The sequence below is a fragment of the Podarcis pityusensis genome (assembly GCF_964106645.2).
Source record: "Podarcis pityusensis genome assembly, chromosome: 10".
NCBI lineage: Eukaryota > Metazoa > Chordata > Lepidosauria > Squamata > Lacertidae > Podarcis > Podarcis pityusensis.
The window spans coordinates 67763067-67788637 of NC_138035.1; the positions used below are offsets into that span (position 1 = coordinate 67763067).

Sequence of the window (25571 nt, forward strand, 5' to 3'; positions counted from 1 at the left end):
TCTGGTGCACCACTCATGCCTAGCCAAGGTCACTCTCGCAGCTGTTAGTTGTTTTTCAAGGGAAATTTCCACTGCCTTAGTAGTTACAGCCCAATTTGCAACAGTTATCAAAATGCCCTCTAGGGGAAGAAAGTTTCCAAAACTAAACAAAATGTCTTACAGTCAAAAATTCCCCTGAGGTTTCCCAATAGTCAATTGTAACAGTTCTTATATTTTCAGAGTTCAACAAACCAGTAATTTAATATCTCTCCTGAGCTGAGTAGTTTAAAACAATGTAACAATCCAAGTGACAGCTCACTGACAGTTCTCTCTCTCCAGGATCCTTTGCCCCGGCAGTCCGTTTCAGGGGTGTTTGACACAGCGGTAAAAAATTTTTAAAATCCTTTTCTGGCAGGTTCTAATCACAAATTCCTCCCCCTTTTGCTCCTGCCTACCAAAAGGGGGAAAATTCACAGTTTATGTCTGGTTCTCTTAGCTCTTTGCGATCTCTCAATGGTTGCAGCTTTTAATCCTTCTTTGCTTTATCCTTATGCAGTCCGGGAAAGGCTGACTTCCTTACTTTAAGCCGATCCCGTTTTCAGCCAAATTTCAAAAAGATAATTGTAAATCCCAATTAGGTCTCAGTCTTACTCACAGGTTTTACTTTATAATCCAATTTTCAGGAAGGAATCGGCGCTCTCCGGCTATGGCGATGCGGCTTCGCTTCACAAGCTGGGTAGCGGCTCTCAGCACCGCTTCTCCCCCCGCTGCCGTTCCGGAGCCTTTAAAAAGGCTCCCTTGCGATTTCGGGGGGGCGCGATGGTGCCCACCGAGCCTCCTTGTTCACAGGCTTCCGCGCCTGTAATTTTTGAGGGTCCTCGCTTCGCCGTAGCGACAGGACCCGAACTTGTAAAGCAGATCCCCTCCGGAGCTCGGAGGGAAATCCGCCATTAACCGATGGCGCCGACCGGAAGTCCGATAATAAAAATAAAATTGTATAAAGTTGGTTCATCAGTAAGGACTGCAACTCAGCGATAGAGTGCGTGCTTAGCACACACAAGGCCCCAGGTACAATATCCAGAATCTTCAGGTAGGTCTAGGAGGGACCTTGGTCTGAAAACGTGGAAACCTGCTTCTAATCAGCGTGGACAATACTGATCTAGATGGACCAGTGGTCTGACTCAGTATATGGCAGTTTCCTGTGTTCTGTGTTCAAAAGCCTCCTGCATGCTGCTATGTGGAAAGTAAATAAAATAAAAAGTCACTTTTGTAGTTAATGGTCTTGTTTTTGTTCACCAGAGCTCATACCCAACAACTATTATTAGTATCAAGGCAATAGCTAGAGCTAGAAAGAATTCCCTAGGGAGGGGAGTTGAAATACAGTGGAGTAAATACATTTGGTGTGTACAGGAAGAATCAGGCATTCATGAAAACTATATTTTGGACCAGACAGGAAATGGAAATGTGTCACTCTTCCTATTCCTTTTCCTCTCTATCCTGTACAAAATTCCTATTGTGCAGACAACCAGCACACATTCTAAACAAGGGGAAATAATTTTCTTCCTGCTGAACCACCCCCCCAAAAAACCAAAAACCTGTGGCTTCCACTGCCTAGGAGATGTGCAGACTGTGCTCCTGTCCCGAGTTGGCACATCTCTCAGGTGGAGGAGATGTAGAAGTATTTTTTGCTAAAACAGAACCAATGAAGAAGTTAGCAACAACCAGCTCACACACTCCCACCTTAGATAAAGAGTGGGTAAGTAATCAAATAAAAATAAGCGCTCACACAAGTGGTCTGCTCACGTTAGTTGTGTAACATTGGAAGATTGAAATGACACAGGTGAATGGAGAAATCCATTCATAAAAGAGGAGATACCTTTACCAGTTCAGATGTGGAGGATCGGGATGGATGAAACTCGAAGTTGCAGCAGAGAGGTCGCCAAGAAGGGAAGTGGGTGAAGATGAAATAGAGGAAGTTTGGATGCTAAAGCAGGTACAGTGGAACCTTGGGTCCCAAACGGCTTAGTTTTTCGAACAAATCGGTTCCCAAATGCCGCAAACTCGGAAGTAAGTGTTCTGGTTTGTGAACGTTTTTTGGAAGCCTAACATCTGATGGGGCTTCTGCGGATTCCGATTGGGTGTAGGAAGCTCCTGCAGCCAATTGGAAGCCGTGCCTTGGTTTTTGAATGGTTTCGGGAGTCAAACGGACTCCTGGAACGGATTAAGTTTGAGAACCAAGGTACCACTGTACTTCCTCTGGGCTTGGGAGTCTGTTTTATTTTTCTTAACAGGCTCGTGTCTCCCTAGCTTCACTCTTAATTTTTCTTCCCTATTGTTAACTCACCTGAATCATAATTCCTTCTATCATTTGCTCATTATACTTTAGAACAGTCAGGTTTGCTTTGGAAAGAAGAAGAAAGCATGGATAGTGGTCTGGTGCTGGTAGACTGCTCTTGTGTTGTCCCAGGTGTATCCTTAGTTTGCCTTCAGTGAATGAAAATTTACACATATATCAAAGAGCTTATGTCTTTACATCTTTATTTTTAAAATTCAGTTCCAGAGGAGCAGCTGATTGAATTTGTTGAGGACAGAGATCACATGATCATACTGAATGTGCTCAAAAAATTCCCCAAAAAAGAAAACTTAGTACTCCTTGCCCTGTTGTCTTTACATTCATTGGCAGGACCACGTAAGTATTGTCGTTTTTAATATTCAGAGTGTGCATGGGGTGAGGGTGTGCCCTTAAGAATTAATCAGCAGTTCCTGTCTGGACTTGCAAATGAAGGGCAGTTCCTAAAAGAGAGATCATTGGTGTGCTCTGATCTGTATTTGATGTCTGAAAATTATTTCTGAACTGAAAGATGGGTGCTGCCTTTGTTTTGGCTCAATTCCTCAGTATAACAGCTGTACTGAAATTCACATCCTCTTTGTGAAACCATTTGTACTGCATGAAAACAAGAGTGAGTAGAGATTGACTATGTGCAAATTTCATAAAACTTCCATAAAACTTTTTGGGAGTGACTTGCCTTACTTTATATGAGGTTTATAGGAGGTTTCTTCTCATTCATCTTTTCACTTTCTTAAAAATAATTTTAAAAGGTTAGCTGCTGCTTGTAGCAGTGGCAGGGCTCCCCACAGCCTCCTGGTCATGTTTCCTGTACCATAGCGCTCATGAGTATAATACTTAATAGGTTTAATCATGCTAGCTATATGACCTGGAAAGTTGTTTGCGGACAAATGCTGGTTCCCCATAGTTAAATTCGACTGGACTTAGCCGTCCAGGGATCCTTTACCTTTACCTTTTACCTATGTTCCTAATGTAGAGATTAAGCAGGCAAAGCTTTTCCTGGCCTGGAGATATGGAGTGAAAAATTGGAAGTATAGTAAAGCAGTGCATGAAACAGAGCTAAGCACAACTGGAAGGTTCAACACAACACACTGAGATTCTTTTTTGGGTGGGTGTCAGCCTTTGAAATAGTGGCTGCTGGCACTCTTTTCTGCTCAGCCTACAGCTGGCATGCCAAAGCTAAAGTGGAAAACATTTGAAAATAAAGGTTTCTCAGAATTCTGTGTTGAACATTATAACAGTACATTGAAACTGTATGTTTGCCTAAGATATTGTGAATGTTCTGTTCAGAATGCAGGGGAAAAAACCATGCTTGGTCTAGCAGTAGAAATACGCAAGGTGATTTTGTTGTGCACTTCAGTCTTACAATGAATTAATATTCCCATCAGTCAATTTTAAAAGAACACTTGTGCATGAATCTTTCTTCTTCTCTCAAATAAGTTTATTCTTTCTGTTGTATTCAGCTAGCAATGCAGAAATTCTTATGTCTGGAAATGTGAGGTGTTACAATGTCATCGTTGAAATGATGAAAGATTTCCCCGACAATGAAGCAATTCAGGAAGTGAGCTGCTGCTTGTTGCACAAACTTGCATTGGGTGAGAACATGATCCCCTTTATTTAACATGGGTGATATTTCTGGAGTAAACTGGATTTAACTGTAGAGAAAAATAGTAGTAAAAAGGGTGCAGAAAGAGCTCCATGAATATAGAGGAGCTTCTGAAGCCCTTCTTTCTAAGAGAGCATGTTATGCTGCCTGACAATATTTCCTGAAGCTCAGGGGACTTTGGGGGAGCAGCCTCCAGTGCAGCAAGAGAAGCTGCAGTTGAAAATAAAGCTGTGAAACCCCAGTGAATGCACAGAAGCACTCACTAAAGATCCAAGGAGTTCTTTGGATCTTGGGCACTTACATAATCTGAAAAGGTCTCATTTGTTCAGGCCTTTTCTCTTCTGGGTATAGCTGCCTTAATCAAAGGAAGAACCCCCTTTTGTGTGAGAAGAAATTGAGGAGAGGCCTGCTCACAGTTGTGTGTTTAGATTTGCTGCCTCACCAGAAAAACAAAACAAAACGCCACATTATTTAATGTGTCAGATTGGTACTGCTTGGGAGGGATTTTCCCGGTAGAAGCATAGCTTTTGGTTTCAAGATTTGAATTTGACTCCTTGGGACTGTTTCCTTTTTAAAGCAGGGATATGGAACCTGTGGCCCTCCAGATGTTGGAGTCCAGCTCCTGTTAGTCCCAGCCAACATGATCAATGGTCAGGGTGTTCAGAAATATAGTCCAGTCACATCTGGAGGGCTACAGAGCCACAACTGCAAAACCAAAACCAATCTTAAATGCCTTTGAATAGTTGTGATTCCTCAGAAGGAACAGAAAGCAGGCAAGGGATTGGACAGAGCTATCTATTTGACCTTCCCTAAAGCAACAAGGTTTTCCCATTGCAGCCACTATCACCCCAGTTCATGTACCCCCACTTTTGCAACTATGTTCAGATAAAAACAACTCATAGTTGTTTCAAAAGGAGAATTTTGGGGCCATTGATTGAAAAATTGTATTTACTTTGCATGAATTTATATTTTCTTCTTCATATGACGGCTATTGCTGCACAGTATGTGTGTAAAATGCACGCATCCAGTGTTTGCATGCGACTCAGTTAGCTTTTTTTAATCTCTTGTATACAGAAAACTTTTTCAATATCCTGGTATTGAATGATGTACATCAATTCATTGTAACAGCTGTTGGAAAATACCCTGCTAGTGCAAAGCTGCAGGCTGCAGGCCTCAGTTGCTTGGCTCTTCTCAGTAAGTAGCTGTATAAGTTAAAGAAATGATGTTTCTCTGCTGATAGAATATTTTTGTCATATGTGACTGCAAAATTGAAAGAACAACAGCTTGCTCAGTAAGGAAAAAGGTAGACCAGTCTTCCCCAATATGCTGCCCTTTAGATTTTGTTGGACTAAAACTCCCATAATCCCTGACATTTGGCCAAGCAAATAGGAGTTGGAATCCAAAATATTTGGACAGCAGCCGGTTGGGGAAGACTGCTCTAAAGGACTCTATAAACACTTTGCTGGAACCCCTCTGCCCCAAATCACTATTGTGTTTTCCACTTTTCTGAATCGATGGCCACTTTCTTTGTATCCCCTTTGCAGCCCATTGATCACTTCTTGTTAGAGCTGATCAGCACGTTCTTGCTTGCTGCTGAAAGCAGCCACATCCTGTTGAATCATCCATGTTCTTCCTAAAGGATGGAGGGGCTCCTGACCCTGTTCCTCACAAAATATTGTTGAGGTCCCCATGTTTGAAGCTAATGGAGACTTCCAACATGATAGCTGTAATCCATGTAATTATCCCACAGGTTATGGATGGAGCAGGTATTGACCATGAGCAGGATGCTTTGGGCAATGTTGCTTTGGCACCTCATAACAGATATTCCAGTTCTTTGTTTCCCTTCTTCTCTATCCAGACTCCTGATAGCTTCCTCATCTCCAGTCAGGTTACCAGGCAGGCCACCAACTTCCCTTGACTTCTTATGCAATCATGTCAGCAGCACAGGGGCTTTCCTTTCTCCCTGAAATTTTCCTCAACCTTTGCATCTTACAGCCTTTCTGTGTGCACCCATCCTATGAGGTGGATCATGTGCCATAGAGTTTCTCTTCTTGTATTTATTTATTTTTCTACCGCTCTGTGTGTGCTCTCTTGCTGGTGAGACACAGAGAAGCCACACTGTGTTTGGGACTTTTAAAAAGGGAGAGGAGAATGGCCGTCTTCTGCTTACCCTGTCAAGAGGGCAACCATTCCCATTCTGGCCTAAAACAACGCATGTAGCTGAAAACCTGTAGCAGAAAACCTGAGAAGGCTTAGTAAATGGTAAATCTCCAGAATTCTTCAAAAAAAATTCTTTTTTAAAAAATGAGGAAGGCAGAAGCAAGAGATGAATAAGCAGAGTGCTGGATAAAAATATATATGCAAATGATCATTTTGTTTGCCTGGAGGAGCAGGTTGTGAGCATTTCATATGCTTGTGGTTGCAGAGTTTGGCTTCTTGTGGTCAGATAGGAAGGTGTCTTTGCAAATGAGTGTCATCTCCTTTTAAGACAACATATTAGCTGTATTAAATAACCTCAAACCATCTTTGTTTGAGTGTAATAGTTTTAATCAGTTAAGACTAAGACAGTCAAGCAGCTAAATACTTGGAATAGAAGACAGACCTAACACATAGTCTTAGCAGTCATAAGCTTGCTTTTAATTTTAAAGCATCTTCTGGCTGAAAGAAAAGCAAATTGTAGATAATAGGAACACACCATGGGACTGGCAGCTGCCTCACCTAGATCAAGTAAATCAATAAAAACACTTAACTAACTGAGGTTCTGCTCCCACTCTAACATGAAGTCTGCCCCTCCTAACATGGAGCGTGCCCCCATCCCAAATCCTGGCCATGCACATGGAGCTCACAGTCTAAAGTTTTAATGAATACCATTCTGTATCAAAATGCCCATTAATACCAGTGATGGGGTTTCAGCTTTAACAGAATTCAGTTGCTGTCTTAAATTCTTGAGTCAAATGGTAGCTTGCTGAAGCTTCTGTTAAAATGCTTCTGCTATAAATATGTCATTGTGCTTTTGGCTTTTCTAATGATAAGCAGTTTTTTGATCATTGTGTTTCATCACCTTCAGTAGTCTGTTCTAGAGTGTGAAAACAAGGGAATATTCATATTTTCAAAATGCGAATAAATAACTTTTCCCCCAAGCGGAAACAATATTTTTAAGCAGAGACTTGGAAGAGGAGGAGGTGGAGGAGGAAGAAAAAGAATTGTGTTGGCTGGAAGCCTGTTATAAAGCATTAAAATTGCATCGGAAGAATATAGATGTACAGGTAAGAAACTGCAGGTAAAGAATTGGGAAACATGAAAAGAGTCCTAAATGATGTGCTGTATATAAATTGCAACCAGAAGAAACAACAATAAAATTGGGTAGAAATATTTTTCTTAAGCATTTATTTGCTGCCAATAATGTATTGCATTTTTTTTAATGTCTTGCATTCTTAATTTTCAAATCATACCTTACAATCTTCAGTGTGTTTTGTTCTCAGAAGTGGTTGGTTTTTTTCACCGTTTCTCTGTTTTATTTCTTATTTCTCTGTTCTCATTTCTCTGTTCTCATCTTACTGGAGAGGAACTGAAGCTCAGGGACAGTAGTTAGCATAGTTGGACTTGGCTTTACTGTGGTTCAGAGAGCAGGGTCCAAGGGCTTGAAGTCCGGGGCTTGGGATGGAGGAGCTTAAATGCTATGGCTTCCTTGATCCCTAACCTCTTGCTGCTTGACTATCTTGTTTGGTCCAGATTTATAAGCAAGCAGATACATTTTGTACTTCCCAGACTAAACCAGGATAATACAGAAGGCCATTATATCAATTGTATCTGCTTGTCTTATTCTAATATATGATGTCATTCCTTCTAATTTAGCCACAAGCCATATTTTATTAAACTCCTCTGTTCATGTGAAGTATTGTATGCTGTGATCCACATGACATCAAAACTGACTTGGAAAATTTTTTACATTACAGATTAAGCTCACATCGTTTATTAACAACAGTACAATAATCTCCCTTGCGTCTCAGTTACAGCAGCCACTATGGTGAAATTGTCTTAGCACTTTAGATTGAAGTGCATGCTGTGGCCATGAATTATATTGATTATTCTTCTTGGAATAGTTTGGAAAGGTTTAATTGAATTTATTGACCAAATAGTTTCTTTTGTTGTTCCTTCCTTCACTAGGAGGCTGCATGTTGGGCTTTGAACAATCTGCTTATGTACCAACGTAATCTTCATGAGAAGATTGGAGATGGAGACAAAAAGTTAGTAGCCGAATTGAATGCTTGGAAATATGAACCACTAGATTTATAGCCCAAGATCTGTTTTTTCCCTCTTCAATATCATTTGTCTTAAGAATCTAAACTGGGAGAAGGAGACTGCCTTCTGGTGACACTGGTATTGTTGCTTCCTGCATTTCTGTCTTGCCTGGCAAAGAGGAAGGCCGGCACCTAGCTGCTCCCTTAAATACACCAGGGCCAGACTGGGTGCAGCTGTCATGCCCCTGTCCCCAATTGATCTTGTGGGTGAGGCCCACCTCACCTGTAAGGTCCAGTGCGGCCAGAGGTAGCCCTTCCCCCGGCTGTGCAGGAAGACGACAGCCTCCCAGAACCAGCCGTGGCCAGTACTAGGGGTAAAACACGAAAGAACATAAGGGGAATCCCCTTGGACTAGGGTTTGTGTGTAGAACTCTCTGTTTGGAATGCTCTCGCCAGGGAGGTTTGTTTGGTGCCTTCATTATATATTTTTAGGTGCCAGGTGAAAACATTCCTCTTCAACCAGGCCTTTGGCTAATATTTTACAGTCCTTTTAATGTGTCTGTGGAAAAGGGGGGGTATTGTTTTGCTGTTTTGTTTTACTTATTTACTTGTTTTTATCTTGTATTTTATTCTGTGAACCACCCTGAGATCTTATGATGAAGGGCAGTATATAAATCGAATTAACAACAACAACAACTTAAACCTTACCATTTCTATGTTTTCTGGCACAGTTTGTTCATCGTTAACCTTTGGAGCAGGGGTAGAACTGGTGAAAACACTGACAAGTTAGATGAAAATCTGACTTTGTTAAATTATAAATAAAAATTACCCTTGTTGCTTTTAGTTGCTGACTGCTTTGGAATGGCACTTTGGCCCAAGATGCATGGTGATAACTTGATGCTAGAACAGAATAATAACATTTATTGGCATCTCTTTTTGCTATAACAATGTTTGATTGTTATCATATCCTTTTCTGTTTGCATTAGATTCCCAGCCCACAGAGAAATGATGCTATCCATGTTGATGCATAATTCTTCAAAAGAATTATTTCAAGCTGCTGCAAATGCCTTGGCAACTCTACTGGAGCAAAGTGGTAAGGGATTGCGTAACACTAAACCTGAGGATGGAGTGGAGCACAAAACCTGTCCTTGACGCTGAATTTGTCAGATATAAATTCCAGTGATAATTTAAGATTTAACTAGGACGACAAACAATTAACAATTTGGGGCTGTGAATATAATAGTTGGTTAGATTTTTTCACAAATTCTTTTAGATATGCAGTTCCCCAATATCCTCTGCTGTCAACCTGACACATTGCTCCCTCCAATTATAAACACCAATAACAGAAAAGTAAAGAGAAAAAAAGGAAAGTAAAAAGAAGAAGAAAAAAGTATTTAAAAATGTTCCACCGCATGATATGTCATCAGTTCTGTTGGTCTCCAGGTGTTAGCCTGCAAACAGCTCCACAAACCCATTCCAAATCTCAGGCAATTGTGGGCTAGATCTGCACTAAGGCTGCAATCCAAATCACATCTACTCTGGAGTAAATCCCATTAAATTCAACAGGGATTACTCCCAGGTAAGTGATGTTGGGATTGCAGCCTAAATTGGTTGCACGTTATACCATTTATATCAATGGCACCAAAGTCCTGTTGATTTCAGTAGTGCACCTAACTTAGACTGCACATCCCTTACATACTTAACAGAGAGTCAGTTGGATTGAATTCAATAGAACACACATCTGAGTAGACTTAAATCAAACTGTTCGTTTAGTCTGCATCCAACCTGAAGTAGATTGTTACACATGTCTACTACCTTTTGGGTAAAAATGAAAAAGTTAGGTAGGTGTTTGCAGCCAACATTCATGCTCTTTTTCATATAGTACCCTATTCTTCTTGTAGTAAATATTAGAACAGTTCTGCTGGCAAAAGGAATACACATGAATGTGCTGGAGATTATGAAGAAACACTCCAACTCCCCGGAAGTTGCAGAAAGTGCTTGCAAGCTGCTGAACCGTGCTTTTGAAGGAAGGTAACGAAATGTAGTTCTGCGATAGGCACACCCAAAATCAGAACCATGATTTTGCAAATGTATCATTATATCCTAGAGCAAGTTTAAATTTTGTATTTCATTCATTGGATTTGTATGCCACTTTTCCAGGAAAAGAAATCATGCTCAAGGCAGCTTACAACAAAGAAACAGGGATGCATTTCAAACATGCTAAAAATCAATTTCACATTAATACAGCAAAACAGTAGCAAATATATTAATACAGCAAAAACACATTTTATACAATAAATATAAGAAGCTCACTTAAACTTTAAGCATCCCATAGAAAACATAACAAGGGAGCTTCACAGTTTCACCTTAGTCCTAGAAACATTCCTCCCATGATGTTGCTTAGTGTCCCTCTCCTTCTGCAGCTTCTTATAAGGCTTCCAAGGGCAAGGTGTGTGGTAACTGGAAACACTCAAACCCTTGATGTTACTCACAGACACTCTCCTTGCTTTTAACCCACCCTCCATTGACAAACAATCGCAGAGAGAGGCGCAACAAAACAAAATAGTTGTGCATAATACAAAAACAGGAGCAAATACCAAATCAACACAACAACTAGTACAGCAAAACCATAGCACATAACCAGATCCTAGTACTAATTGTGTCGATCACACAGGGTCCCCGGACATTTAACAGTCTATTGATCCCTGTGCCACCACTGTGATGGCTTCCCTGCTGCCACCAACCAGTTACTCTCTGGTAAAACACTGAGTCCAGTCAGTTGTTAAAAGTGAACCAAAAAAACCAAGTTTATTTTACAAACATTATCAAGTTTATGGTTTCTCAGATAATTTTCCTGTCAGTATCTTAACTTTAGTCTCTTTACCTTCCTAATACCTTCTGACTGATTATCTCAACTGTTTGACTGACTCCTCTTAACAAATTCTCTCCCTCTCTCACACCAGACTAGCCCAACCCACAGACATATCTTCCCTCTCTCGTCTAACACCAGACTGTCTTCTCAACCACTCTGACTCCTCTTAACAAATTCTCTCTGTGCTTAAACCTTATACACAGTTAACTCTGCCCCTTGGGTTCCCATTGGTTAGTCATTTTACAATTAGTTAACCCTTTCCCTATGAACCCAGTATGATGATGTCACACACCTAGGAGGGCAAACGCTACACTAATGCTCTACAAATGTCTGTGGAAAAACATTTCTTTCAAACATGTGGCAGATACTACTACATATCTCATGGGGAATGGCATTCCATTAGCAGGTGCCACCACTGAGAAGGCATCTCTCATGTTGCATCATAACAGATCTCTTATGCCTGAAACACAGGCAAGAGGGCCTCCATTGCTGATCTAAGTCAAGGGGCCTCCCACCACCCACCCAGGTTGATGCTGGATTTTATCATATTTAGTAGCTACCCGTGTGTCTTGGGCACTGCTCCCCACATTACTGCACAATCTCACCATGTGACAGCCACTGCTATGTAATGATTATAAAGTGGCTTTTCCACATAGCTGCATGTAAGTAGTGAAATCAAGACGATGATGTTGAAGAATATGTGGTTTGTGTATTTTTTAGTCCAAGCAGGTTTCAAAGCACTATGTTAGGTGTGCCCAAAGCATGCCCAGTAGGATATTTGATTCCCTTTCATTGAGGACCAGATTGCCACATGGATGGCAATCTGCTTTGGAGTGGAGAGGGCCTGGTGTTCGACAAGATCACAGCCCTTTTCAGTATAAGGAAATAGGTGTGTATTATATTGGATCCTTGCCAGGATACATAAATAATACACAAAAATTTAGAACAGATTATGCAATATTTCATAATGTAAAAATGAATGGATATTTAATAAACAGATGTGTATTTGAGGATGTGGTTCGTTGATCCTGCAGTTTCCCCTCTCTGGATATAATGACAGAAGTGGCATCGAGAGTTGTAAAGGCTATGAGAAAGCATAAATCATCCCCATCTGTACAGCTGGAGGCACTAAGAGTTATTTTACATTTTATGACTTCAGGTAAGAAAATGCATGAAGAATATTTGCTTACATCATAATCTAAATGAGCAACTAGAAATAAGGAGTTAATGAGCCTGCTGCCTAGTCATTTTGCTGTATGGCATCTCATGAAAGAGTGATGGAAATGAAAACTTAATCATTTTCTGCTAATAGGAAGCCAAGTGATTTTATGTGGGGGAGGGGGACTTGTTGTTGTAGGAAATATACAAAGTTTTATATGTTTAGGTCCCATTGGTTTATGTGAGAAAGGTTTAAGTATGTACTGTACTTAACTTTCCCATTGAAATTAACAGAAGTTACAGGTGTTTTGACTTTAGATGGATTCTGGTTGTAATATATACTTACTCAAAGTGAAAACATCAAACCAATACATATTAATTCACAAATGCAAATTAATCCATAATGTGTCACATACCTGTTTTAGTTCAAGTTGCAAAGACATACACTAAAAATACACACACCAAGACACAGGAAATTCTGGGTCTGTGGTTCTATATATATTTAGTGTAAGTGTCATTTCCACTTTTTCACCTGAAAGGGAAATACAAGTGTTTGTGTTTTGTTGCTTGCTTGTATGCCAATATTTGTCCAGGTTTGTGTGGGGCTTATGAGGTAGACATGTGAAAGTTGTTGACTGAGGATGTAAGACTGAATTATGGGAGTGTTTGCAGAGCGTGGTGAGTGATTTGAGATTGGTTTAGACTAGAGTACTGATGTGTTTGACACACTTGCAACAATCAGTCAAGTAATGGTGTGCTTGAGTGAGATTGAATGGAAAGTATCCTTAGTTGTCGTTAGATTAAGTTTTGTGTATTGCAGTACAGGAAACCGGGAATTTAATTGGATTGATTTGCTTAATAGTATGATTGATTAGTGTATGGTGGTTTGGAAAAGTGAGTTGATTTTCTTTTGCCTAACAGTCAATCATGTATGTCATTTAAAAAGATGGAACTTAGAGCTCCTAGTTCATTTCTCATTTGTAGTATTTTACATCCTGACATTTAGAGGATAATTTGTTTAGCTGTTTACTGTGATGCACTATATTTCTGTAGCCAATATTTATGTGCAATGTTTATTTTGATACTAAAGAAGATACTTTGTTAAGTTGCTAATTGTGTTTGAATAGAATAGAAAGATTATGCTGTAATCTCTCAGCATGTTTTTTGGAAGTGAGTTTCACTGAACACAGTGGGTTATTTATGAGTAAACATGTTTAGGATCAGGTTGTTTGGGTTAAAAAAAATCCAAAATGAACTTGGTAACTATCTGGTATAGAAACCTGCAGCTTTTTCCATTTTGAAAATGGGAAATATTCAGTGGTAATTTATCCCTTGCAGTAGCTTATTTAGCCTGCATTTTTAGTGTGGCATCTTTTCTCATGACTGAGTCATGAGAATGCTCTAAATAAAGTAATTTAATTTAACAGTCATTGATTTTGGCATATTACAGCCAGTGATGGGGTTTGCTTTCCTTTCCTTTATTCATTCAGTGTATGACTTGCTAGCTGAAGATCTGCTTTTTTAAAATGCTAACATTTTGTAGGGTATAGAATGTGTGAAATTGAACACTAATGATCTGATCCTGTGGGTATTTATAGAGAATAAGATGCCACTGGTTTGAATGGGACTTGGGTCTGCAAAAACATGTTTAGAACTAGGTGCACCTAAATCAGGAGTGAGGCTATCGTAATTTGCGTTCCAGGAAATAATAATAAATTTGTAGTAAGTTGCCGAACTCCCTCCTCACAGAGTTGCATCTGGCACCTTCATTATATAGTTGACTTGCAACTTGTGCAAGTGTTAGGTTCTGGGGAATGTGTGTAAAGCTGAAATTGTGTATAGCAAGAGGAACCGCCGAACCGCCACTATGTGGTCATCCCTGCCTTTCTGAAGCTGTTTAGAGACCAACTAAGTTTGTTCTGGGTATAAGCTTTTGTGTGCATGCACGCTTCTTCAGATATGTTTAACACTTCAGATACATTTAATACTGGTATCTGAAGAAGTGTGCATGCACCCGAAAGCTTATACCCAGAACAAACATAGTTGGTCTCTAAGGTGCTACTGGACAATTTTTTAATATATTTTGACTGCGTCAGACCAACATGGCTACCTACCTGAATTTCTGAAGCTGGCACGCCGAACAGGCCTTGTCCCCCACATAAGACAAAGAGCCTTTAAGTTCTCCGTCTTGCTTTCTGGGCTCTGGAAGGTCTCATGCAAGTTCTCAAAAAAGACCTTCCCAGAGTCCAGTAAGTTAGCCATAGAGGTTTTAAGCTCTCCACCTTGTGTGTGTTTAATTTGTGCAGTTGCATGCCGGCCAGCCACGATGCACATAAAGCATTAAACACAAGTTTAATGCAAGTTGCAAGTCGACTGTGCAGTTTTTGGTACGTGCTGAAAATGTACCTCTTTATTCTGGCTTTTGACACTTGAGGTCTATGTTTTAGGACCCTTCTTATTTCTGTGATTTAAGTTACTTTGAATTGTTTTTAATACTGTGTTTCAGTAGTTGTAAACCACCCTGGGACCTTAGGTTATTAGAATTATTATAATAATTATTTATAATAATACTGTGTATTGTCTTCCCCAGCATACCATAAGGCACTGATAGATTAACCTTCTTTTTTACTTTTGAAGATATCAGCAAAATAAAATAACAAATTGCAAAAATTGTTATATAAAAAGAGGGAAGGAGAAACCAACAGCTGATTACTTGGTCTGTAGTCATACCCAGAGAAATTTAAAGTGAAAATATTGGGCTTTAGATTCATATATATATAGATCTATATATCCTTGACTCATTTTAACTATGTATTTCTTTTTACAAGGAAAATATTTTGGGGTTTTTTATGTTACAGGCGTGCTGAAAAAGCAACCAAATAATTCTGACTTGGGAGATACAGAGTTGGCGCTAATGCTGAAAGTGATAAAAAACCAATGTTTGTTGCAAGGTGCTCACTCATTAGTCCTTGATGCTCTCAACACGGTATGACTCGATTTTTTCCTCCCATGGCAAATTCCCTCTAAATAATTTCAGTCTCGTTTTCCTTTCAAATCAAGATTTCTTCTGTTTCTCTCTACTCAAGTTGGAATATTCCGTCCATATTTAAAGTGTAAAACATAAATTGTAGCCTTGTGTATTGAAATGTAGATTTATTCAACTACACGGCATAATTGTCATTTAATCATATCAGTCACTTATTTACCCTGGTTATTTGAAGTCCCTAATTTTCATCTGTCACTTGGAGCTCTCTGAGGACATGATCCAGAGCTTTAATGTACTGATGCACACATTTCTGGCAGTCCAAGCAGCATATCACCAACACACCCCAACCTCTGCAAGGAGACTGGATGCTGCCGGGCTTGTTGTGCCAAGTAGTATTCCATCTCTTAGGCATGTCTAGATTTTGCCAGTGCTTGCCTTCCTGTGCTGGAGCTGAAGGGCATTAGTGCAGTGATGCAGTGGTTATGAATCTCAGTGAGCATTGAAGAAGTCTTCCAGAATAATAGATGTTTTTAAATGTAACATCTGATCCTGCATTAATTACAAAACTTAGTAGAAATAACTTAACAGTTTGTTTTTGCTTTTTCCATATAAGATAACCATACTGTTTTTGTTTCTAGTTTATTGGAAATCCTGGTATTCAGAAATGTGGATTTCAGGTACTTTCTTCTGTTGTGGAATGTTCAGGTGCGCTAGAAATGTTGACACAGCAAGGAATGACAGATACCGTACTCCATACGCTACAGATGTATCCTGATGATCAAGGTACAAAGCAAGATGGGGCTAATTGCACTTAATTGCATCTTGCCTAACTTAACTGCAGCTAACAAGCAAACTGAAAGTACCATTCCACATTAGAAGTGGCCCTTAACAGCTGTGATTTCCTGGCACTTTGGAGCTTGAATGGAGCCTTAATATGCTTAATCAAAAGTTTTTTTCGCTGACCAGATTTAATTATCTTTTTTTTTAAAAAAAAGGGAATGGAGCAAGAGAGGAAGAAATATATTTATTAATAAGAAATCACACACCATTTAGAAGAAAAGAATTCACATTCAGCAGATGAGACACACACAGAGCCACATGGTTTGCCCAAAAATCTCCCTCCCACTTTCTTCTGAAAGGAACTCCTGTGTTTTCAAAGCTGCACCTCTACCCTGCAGCCACCTGCACATCCTCTGGAAGGTTGGAGACCCTCTGGAGCAGATATGGGAGGAATGTGGGAAGAGAGGAAGGGGAACTCCCTTGGGTATGCAGAGTTCCACTTGTAGAATGTTGTGTACCGCCCTCTGTGCAATAGGAGCAAATAGGAAAGACACTATTCTGTGTTCAATACCACGCATTTATTTCAATATTCCTGACCTTCCTTTCCCTTTTCTCTTTCCAGAAATACAGTGCTTAGGCTTAAGTCTTCTGGGATCCTTGATTACAAGAAAGATATTGTGCATTGCAATTATACAAGTTCTGGCGGCAATCTTGGTTTCTACTTTACGGCGCTTTAAGGAGGTTGTTGAAATACAGGCACATGTATGTAATGTGTCTGGTATAAAAATCCAGCACTTTTCTGTTTGGCTGGGAGGCTTCTTTGGGGAAGGTTGATTTCGGAGATGTATTTTCATATTAGGTTTTGAATGTAACCACTTTTAGTGGGCTATAATTCTGTGTCTCACTGCTGGTTTACTCATGACACTAGGTCATATCATCTCGAAACTTATTTTGTTTTAGATCTTACAGCTACATCTCAAATCCCTGTTGTAGCCCTTCTGATTATAACATGCTTATAGTTGTTTCATGCACAAGTTGAACCCACCTCTTTTTGTGATCACCACCCATTGCCCCTTTCCCTCAAAACTTTTTTGGCCATATTCTTGTGTCTCTGAGAATATCGTTTCTCCTGAAATATTTTCAGTTGTGACTGTGAAACAGCTAAGACAGTTTCATATTTTACATGCCACACAAATGATTGCTGCTTCAAATGTTGGTTTAAATTTACAGTAATCTTGGTGATCTGCAATTTCCCATTACTATCTCTGTACCATCTTCCTGAGGTATATAGCCTCTCATTCACTGATACGTTTGGCATTTCCAAGAGCATGAAAACTGCATCATGAGAATTTTGTGCAAATGCAGAAAATTCATTAACCAAACTAAGTTACTTTTGTGGAAGTGGATGTATACCACAAGCATGGTTGCTTGAGAACAGGTTCCATAGATTCCAAGTGTTGTCCATGCATGTGTGTACCAGAATTTAGGTCTTCTCCATGAGGGATTACCTAAAAATTGCCTTCTGGTGGATGGCAAGTGGTACTAGAAAGTGAAATGGAGGAGTGGTCGTATGTCTTGTCTTATTAAGACCATATTTTTTTAGAGCTGAGCCGAAATATCTCAGAAAGCATGTTGTTGACATTTCTTATCTCCCCCCCCCTTATCCCCGCCCCCGAAAAAGCCATTGTTGTTTGGTTGTGGTTTCTCTTGTGAATGTTAATCTGCCATCATTGTGGGTGTTGAATGACACCTGGTGGTTGAAGGCAAAATTGCTGCTCACAAGAAAGCTTCCAACCTCTCATGAGCTCTTAGTTTTGATTTTGTCTTCACCATTATCATTGATTTTCAATAGTTATCTGCATCTCCACTTCTTACATGCTTGCTTCCCTTGTTTGTGTGTTTGTTAGCCCTGTTTTGTCCTCTGTTGTTCCTTAATAAAAAAAGAGGTACTTCTTCCTCTGCTCCTTGCTCAGCATTGCCCCTTCAAACTGCTAATACTTCCCATCATTCCACTCCACGAGCTGGGAATCTCCCTCCTATTAAAAAACAAAAAACCTACAGCTGCTCAGCCACGAGGAAGGTAACACAAGATTCCTCCATTTCCCACAGGTCCCAAGAGTTATTGTCTCCCTTGCCAAGCTTTCACTGCAAGTAAAAAGTTGGGGAAATTGCAAGAGCAACTACTGTAATGCAGCCTTAGTGTCAGGATTGGACCTCAACGTCAGCTGCAGGAGGGGCTGGAAATGGGGGCATTTCTTTTTTTTTTAATAAAGAATATTTATTATTTTTCCAGAAACTTAAACACTAAAAAAAGACAATGCAAAACATTAAATTAACAAAACAAAACAAAAACAATACAGTAAATCAAACAGTTTCATTATCCCATCTTTCACTCACTTATTTCCGCGACCCCCTCACACCTCCCTTTTTGTATTCCACTTCTGATAATTATTTCAGCAATTCCTTTCCATCTTCCTCTGCTTTCTATCCTTTAATTATCTTAACAAATTCTAACCTTATTTTTCCCTTTAATGCTCTACTAACCTATCTGTATTTAATTCCTTATAACATTTCTACTAAAGCCATATAACTTCATTCCAACATTTTTCTAACATTCATTAATTTTACAATATTTCTGTAAATAGTCTTTAAATTTTTTCCAATCTTCTTCCACCGACTCTTCTCCCTGGTCTCGGATTCTGCCAGTCATTTCCGCCAGTTCCATATAGTCCATCAACTTCATCTGCCATGGAAATGGTGGCATTTCAGTGGACCCCTCTAGCCCTTCTATTCAGTCCTTCACTTCTTTTGGGCTCAGGTACCAGATGGACCACCTCCAGTGTGCCGGGCTCCTTACACTTCAGCTTCCCTGAAATGCAGGTAGGAGGAAGAGATGGGGGAGAAAGGGGGCTCCAGACCCACCTCACAAGACAAGGAATCCTCTCAGTGTCTAGCATACATACCTCAGAGGGTTCAAGAAGGACAAAGGGGGATAGCCCCTAAAAGAACTGAGGACTATTTTTACTGCCCAGACCTTTTCTGGGAATTTTTCAGGCTTCCAGGGGGCTCAGAGCATTTCAGATTCCTAACCCGACTTTATCAGTTATTACTACCCTGACCACTGCCTCCCAGCTTCCAATGCAGGACCTGCCCTTTGCTCACCAGCTCCTAACCCTTCCCTTGCTGCAACAGCTTAAGGCAGTGGTTTTCAACCAGTGTGCCATGGCCCCCTGGGGTGCCTTGAATGATGGTCAGGGATGCCGCGGGCAACACTGGCCTCTGTCCCCCTTTCCTTCCTTCCCTCCCTCCTCTGATGCCCTCTTGCATCTCGCCTCCCAAAGGCTTGCACAGCTGTTTGTTGCAGCAGCCCTGGCTACAAGCTCCCCAGGCGAATGGTGCCTCTGGGGCTGGGGTTGCCAGGAGCTGAGGTGGCCTTGGAGCAAGCAAGCAAGTGGGTGAGGGAGCGCAGCCAGCCAGTCCGCCAGCCCTTGCTGTTATGAATGGACAGACAAGTCCCAGGCCCCTGTGGGGCAGTGTGAGGAGGCAGCTCTCTTTGGGGCAAGGGGGGGGGGGCAGCTCAGAGACCAGGGCAGGGACTTCCAAGGGAGAGGAGAGGAGGCTGAGCGGACACTCCACAAGGGAGGGTGTTTGAGAAAGGGTGAGAGGCTGCCAGCTCTGCAGACAAGGGGTGACATAACTGGGCTCCTGAGCCCCACAAGGCTGCCTCAGAAAGAATGTAGTTGGTCAAGGGAGCCGTGGACTCATAAAGGTTGAAAACCTCTGGCTTAAGGAGGTTTTGCTGTCAGATTTCGTCACGGAGCTGGCTTCTCATCTTTCTCTGATTCCTGCACTGGCTGTTTGTTACTTATAACCCAGCTCTTCCTTCTTCTGTGTCTCAGCAGCAACCCACTTTGAACTCTGGTGAAATAGTCCCTCCAGTTTCTCTGCCCATAAAAAAGGTAGAGGATTTTGAGAGGCCATTTTACCCATCTTTAATTTTTCCTCCTATGCTGCCTGTTTACTGTTCAGTGTAGAGAAGATACCTAGCTGGAAAATATTTATTCTGTAGAAAGAGTAATCATACACATGATTTTTTTTAATCTGTAAAAACTTCCGTCCCCCCCGTCCCCCCATTGTTTATGGAAGCTGCAGTTTCACTTCTAATTTGTTAGAATTCTGATGTGAAAGATAACAACATCTTTGGCATGCCATGGTATTATTCTGTCTTGTCAGTGCAGGAATCTTCTGCTCATGTGCACCAAGGCTTACTGTTCAGTTCTGCCCTGTGGCAAAATTGAACAATATGATTATGGGCTCATCTAACATTTCCCTTTGCACTGTGCTTTCAAGCACAGGACAGGTCTGGGATTTCCTGATCTGTGTCCAAGTGGTTATTGCCATTTGCTCCAATTCAGCAGTAAAACACTCTGACACAGACTTGGAAACCGCAGACCTGTGCCTAGAAATGTGGCACAAAAGGAATTGTGGATGAGTACCAAAATATTTTTGGTCCTATTTGCCATTTGATCTGAAGGTTGTTTTCTTGAATGTGTTTAGCAATATATTATTGACTGTTGTCCTAACCATTTTGATTTCATTTTATCTGTAGGGATTTAATGTGATTATAAAAATACTTGACCTGTCACCTTGTTTTGCAAAGCTGTTAATACAGGAGTCATTTGATACAGCCATTTTTTATCAGATGTCCATGTGTTTCACTGAGCAAAGAGACCAGCAGGTATCTCATCTTTCAGTCTTCCCTTTTCCTCTGACCTTCTCCCTGCTCCTTCCCCAGGACATTTAATACGACATGCTCTGGAAGATGTTCACCCAGTTTCAATTGCATGTCTTCTCAATTTAGTTTCAGAGTCTTTGTTGTAAATGCTTTGCTAAAATAGCTGACAACGATGATTTAAAAAACCTGATGTTGGAGAAAGCCTGTGCTGAGTATAACAGTATTATGGTTGAATGCTTACTCTTGCTGGGAGCTGATGTGAATAAGGAGACGAAGAAAAACTCTTTAATCTATCAAGTACGTATCTTAAAATATATTTTTTTGCATCGGTTTGAAATCTGTATGCCTGGCCTTTTTAAGAAAAACATCCTGCAGAAAAAGCTGAAACACAGATGCATCTGACACCATACTGAATACACAAGAGAAAAGTGTGACCATTGACTAGAACACAGAATGGTGTTACACAGGCAGCAACAAGCTTGAAAAATCTAGAGAAACACTAGAGACAATGAACAAGCATAGCTCCCAACTCCATAATGTTCTCGTTTACTTTCCAGTTCATTCTCCTATTTGAGTGACTGCCTTTCATTTTTATAGAGGAGCACCATTGCATTACTCTTAAATGCACGATGGCTGGCTCAGCCATGGCCAGAAGGGTTTCCCAGAGGCTCTTGAACAGTAAAAACCTTACTACTGCATAGTCATGTGGGTTTTCTGGAAAATTACAGTAATTTTGCATAGTGAAGAAACTGAAAACTTCAAAACAGGCATGTTTGCCTAATACTAATTTGCATTTGGCATGCATGGTTACTTATGAAATTAAAAATGTTGATGGAAAAATAAAACACTAAAAGCAGGGGTGCCAACTTGCTTCCCACATTGAGGAGGCGTGGTCATGTGACGTGTCACATGATGCTGCCCGGCGGGGGCAGGCTGCATGGAGGACGATCTCTGCACTTGCTCATCCCAGCCTCAGCCCAGGAGCCAGGCATCAGCTGGGACGAGCAAGCGCAAAGGTCACCCTCCGCGCTTGTCCCAGCCACCGCTGGGCTGCTGGGTGGAGGCTGGGGCTGAGGTACGTGGAGGCCACCTGGCGGCAGCAGGGGATAGCAGCCCCCTCAATATTGGGGGGCAGTGCCCCCTGCCAAAAGATATTGGGGGAATTGAAGCCCCCTTTGCCCCATATACCTGGTGCTGCTGCTAGAAAGAGAGAGAGAGAGAGAGAGAGAGAGAGAAAGAAAGAAAGAAAGAGAAAGAAAGAATTGTAGGAACAGGAGACACTCTCACTAACTTGCCAAAATCATGTGCCATTTGCATTAATCATCTATTTCTCTTTCATAGATTTGTGAGAAAGGGTGCAATCCTAAATTGGTAGAACTGCTATTAAACGGTGGTGCTCGAGAGCAGGATGTTCGGAGTGCTCTCACAATCAGCATCAAGAAGGGAGATAGCCAGGTCATTAGCTTGCTCTTAAAAAAGCTTAGTCTGGATTTGGCCAACAGCAGCATATGTCTTGGTGGTTTCTGCATTGGTAGAATTGAACCTTCCTGGCTGAGCCCCTTGTTTCCAAGTAAACAAGGATCCTTCAAGAAACAAAGTAAGTGGCTGTAGATGTTCATGTTAAAGTATGTATTGTGCTGTTGATACCTGCATAGCCCAACTACATGTAATTTCAGCTTGTTTAAAGCTAGTTCCTTCAATAAGCAGTGTAGGTCCCTGATTTTTCTTTGCCATTGATTTCATCTGTACATATTGCTGGAACTCAAACATGATTTGTAACAGGCCATGTTTTACCTCCAAAGTTCTGCCCAACCCAAGTTTCCTGGCTTTTTATGTAGGAGGTTAATAGTTCCAGGTGTGTTCTTTATTCACTGTATTGTAGCAACACTGGTGCATTCTTTCACATTGCGCCGGTTCAGACAATCGTAACTTGACTTAGTAAGCCAATAGATGAACGAGCCTTTTGCCCATAAGACTGGGAGACAGTGGTTATCAAGTCTGGAACAAACCAGAATATTGACTCAAGTTCAAATTGTGGTTTAATATTTGGGAAAGGGTCACTGCTGAGTGGCCGAACATCTGCTTTGTAAAAGGCCCCAGGTTCAGTCCTCAGCATCTCTAGGAAGGACTGGGAGAGACACCTGCCTGAAACCCTGAGAGTCACTGCTAATTGATGTAGACAACACTGAACTGATGGTCTGAGTCAGTTTGAACCAACTTCCTATATTCCTATTCTGGAGTAGGGTGGGGCTTCAGGGAATCCGATCCCTCTCACGGTGGGAAGCCAAGAATTAGATAAACAAGAGTTCTTACCAAGTCTTTTATTCAATATTCACGGATAGAGGCTTTGAAAAGTGCCTCTCTTGCAGTAATGGCATTGCTCCGAGTAAAGTCCCACTCCCTCTGTCTCTCCTACGTATTGAACATCATCCCTACGTTGGCTGATCTGTGCTTTCTTCCTATGAGCTTTCTGTTCTACAATCCATGCCTGCTGGGTTCTGGGAGAAGGGGGTTGGGTCTGGAATGCTTTCTAAAGACACTGAGTTTGTCAGCTGTCTCTCCCTTGGTGCTTTTTCTTCTTCTTCCTGCTCCTCTCCCAATACTTCCCAGCTTCTCCCATCTGCAGCCTCTGAACTATGACCTTCTGCAAACCACTGTTGTAAATCTATGCTGTCTTCCTCTTCTCTGGGAAGTGCGGGGGGGGGGGGCAGTCTCCACCATTCCTCCTCAGACCAGTCCCTGACAAGTAGTAACCATAATTTCTTGTTTGGGATTAAATGGTTAATTAGAGACTTCTTGGTTTAATCACAGTTCACACAAAGGGCAAAAGACCTGTGCATATCTCTGCTTATTAAGCTGAGATACAATTGTCCAAATGCAACTATTGTATATATACCCTGTCCAATGCTTCTAAAAAAATGCGAGTTTTTTTGCTTCCTACCCATTAGATGCAGGCTCTGCGCTGGCCAGAATGGTGCTTCGATACCAAAAGAAAAGCAGCTATGAGGACCAGTCAAGTTCTAGTTTTGAAGAAAATACTGATGAAAATATAAAGGAGCAGTTTGATGACTGGGAACTTCTTCCTGACCATTTAGTCGACAGTGTTTTCTGCTTGAGTGATGGTATAGATAGTGAAGGTATATTTGCTAGATTAAATGAAGGATTTGCCACTCCATTACAATCTTTTATCCAAATAATTTTTATTGGTTTTCATGTGAATACAAGAACAACATACAACTACAGTAACTTGTCCAGTGGTTTATTCTTATTAAGTTTCATATGCAGTACACAAGCAATACCTTTATTTATGCATTGTCAGTTCAAGTATCCTCTCCACAGAGATTCTTGTGTTGTGGGTGGAATAAATGTATCTTCTGTCTCATTTATAAAAGAAAAAAATGGAAGCCAAGTCTCACACAAAGTGTCTTATCTTTGAAGTGCCTTTAATTACACTTCTGTGGTGAGTAAGGCATTCTGACACAGGCACATTCCAAATATTATTTACCCAGGTTTCAATGGGGATTTCTATAGGTTATTTCCAGTATCGGGCTATTGTTAATCGAGCTGCTGATAATAGAAAAACATACTAAGTCCCTGCATTTAAGGTTATTATTTAAATTTGAGTCTAAAGATAACAAGGCAAGAGCTGAATTAGGTGGAAGGGATTGCTGTGTAATTTTGGAAATAATGTGGAACATGTATTTTCCAAAAGGAGTATACCAACATGCAACTCCACCATGCATGAAAATATGAGCCTATCTCTCTGCAGCCTTTCCAGCATAGGGGAGAGATGGTAGTGATTATTTTGGCTAGACATGATGGAGTCCAATGCCAGTGAAATATAATTTTAAGAGAAGCCTCCTGCAAACTCCATTACAATCTTAGCCTTCAATTTGTAGCCTTAACCTGACCTGTTTGACTGTTTGGCACAAGTGTACCTAGCTACCCTGTATACAGGGGTCTTGCATAGGGCTAAGGCTCCTAGTAAGGGACGTGGGTGGCGCTGTGGTCTAAACCACTGAACCACTTGAGCATGCTGATCAGAAGGTCGGCGGTTCGAATCCCTGCGACGGGTGAGCTCCCATTGCTCGGTCCCAGCTCCTGCCAACCTAGCAGTTCGAAAGCACGTCAAAGTGCAAGTAGATAAATAGGTACCACTCCGGCAGGAAGGTAAACTGCGTTTCCATGCACTGCTCTGATTTCGGTGTTCCGTTGCGCCAGAAGCAGCTTAGTCGTGCTGGCCACATGACCTAGAAAAACTGCGGACAACCACCATCTCCCTCGGCTTGTAAAACGAGATGAGCGCCGCAACCCCAGAGTCGTCTGTGACTAGACTTAACTGTCAGGGGTCCTTTACCTTTACCTTTAAGGCTCCTAGTGCTACACCCTCCCTTCTTTGACCGTGTTCTATGAACACAGTCCCTTGTATTCGCATTTATTTATTTTTTCGTTGAAATAAAAATTAATTTAAAAGCACAGATGATTTCTGTGTATGCACACATATACACACATGTACACCTGAGTTGAATGTGCAATGTAGAGGAATGGGGGGGGGGGCGGAAGGTGGGTAAGAATTATGCTTCTGTAGAAAATAAAAAAGGAATGACTGTTCGGATGGAAAGATAAATGAACTGGACTTGCCGCTTGTGCACCTCTTTATTTTGTTTGACCTTATAATGCTGCTGCTGGCAGAACTGAATCCCACCAGAGAAAAGTTGCTAAAATATAAAGTCACATCCAACGTTTAGTATTTGAAATGGTGACCACAAGTCAAATTGCCCTGCATGAGATGGAATGGAACGGATGGTAGGAAAGGGTATCTAGAAAGTGACAGCAGCATGGAAAATCATGAAGTTAAAGACTGTGT

At 41.0% G+C, this 25571-nt stretch overlaps 1 protein-coding gene across 2 annotated transcripts in view; it reads left to right on the plus strand.

Annotated features, from left to right (window-relative positions):
• Positions 1 to 25571, plus strand: part of LRRK2 (leucine rich repeat kinase 2) — an 87251-nt gene that overhangs the window by 19675 nt on the left and 42005 nt on the right. For both annotated transcript variants that reach the window (XM_081023385.1, XM_081023386.1), the window contains 15 exons: positions 2534 to 2668; positions 3790 to 3921; positions 5007 to 5126; positions 7074 to 7198; positions 8100 to 8179; positions 9160 to 9266; positions 10075 to 10204; positions 12080 to 12204; positions 15062 to 15189; positions 15828 to 15972; positions 16592 to 16731; positions 20579 to 20707; positions 20831 to 21001; positions 22046 to 22301; positions 23653 to 23841. In XM_081023385.1, coding sequence (XP_080879511.1) covers positions 2534 to 2668; positions 3790 to 3921; positions 5007 to 5126; positions 7074 to 7198; positions 8100 to 8179; positions 9160 to 9266; positions 10075 to 10204; positions 12080 to 12204; positions 15062 to 15189; positions 15828 to 15972; positions 16592 to 16731; positions 20579 to 20707; positions 20831 to 21001; positions 22046 to 22301; positions 23653 to 23841 — 2112 coding nt within the window. The remainder of the gene's footprint in view (positions 1 to 2533; positions 2669 to 3789; positions 3922 to 5006; positions 5127 to 7073; positions 7199 to 8099; positions 8180 to 9159; positions 9267 to 10074; positions 10205 to 12079; positions 12205 to 15061; positions 15190 to 15827; positions 15973 to 16591; positions 16732 to 20578; positions 20708 to 20830; positions 21002 to 22045; positions 22302 to 23652; positions 23842 to 25571) is intronic.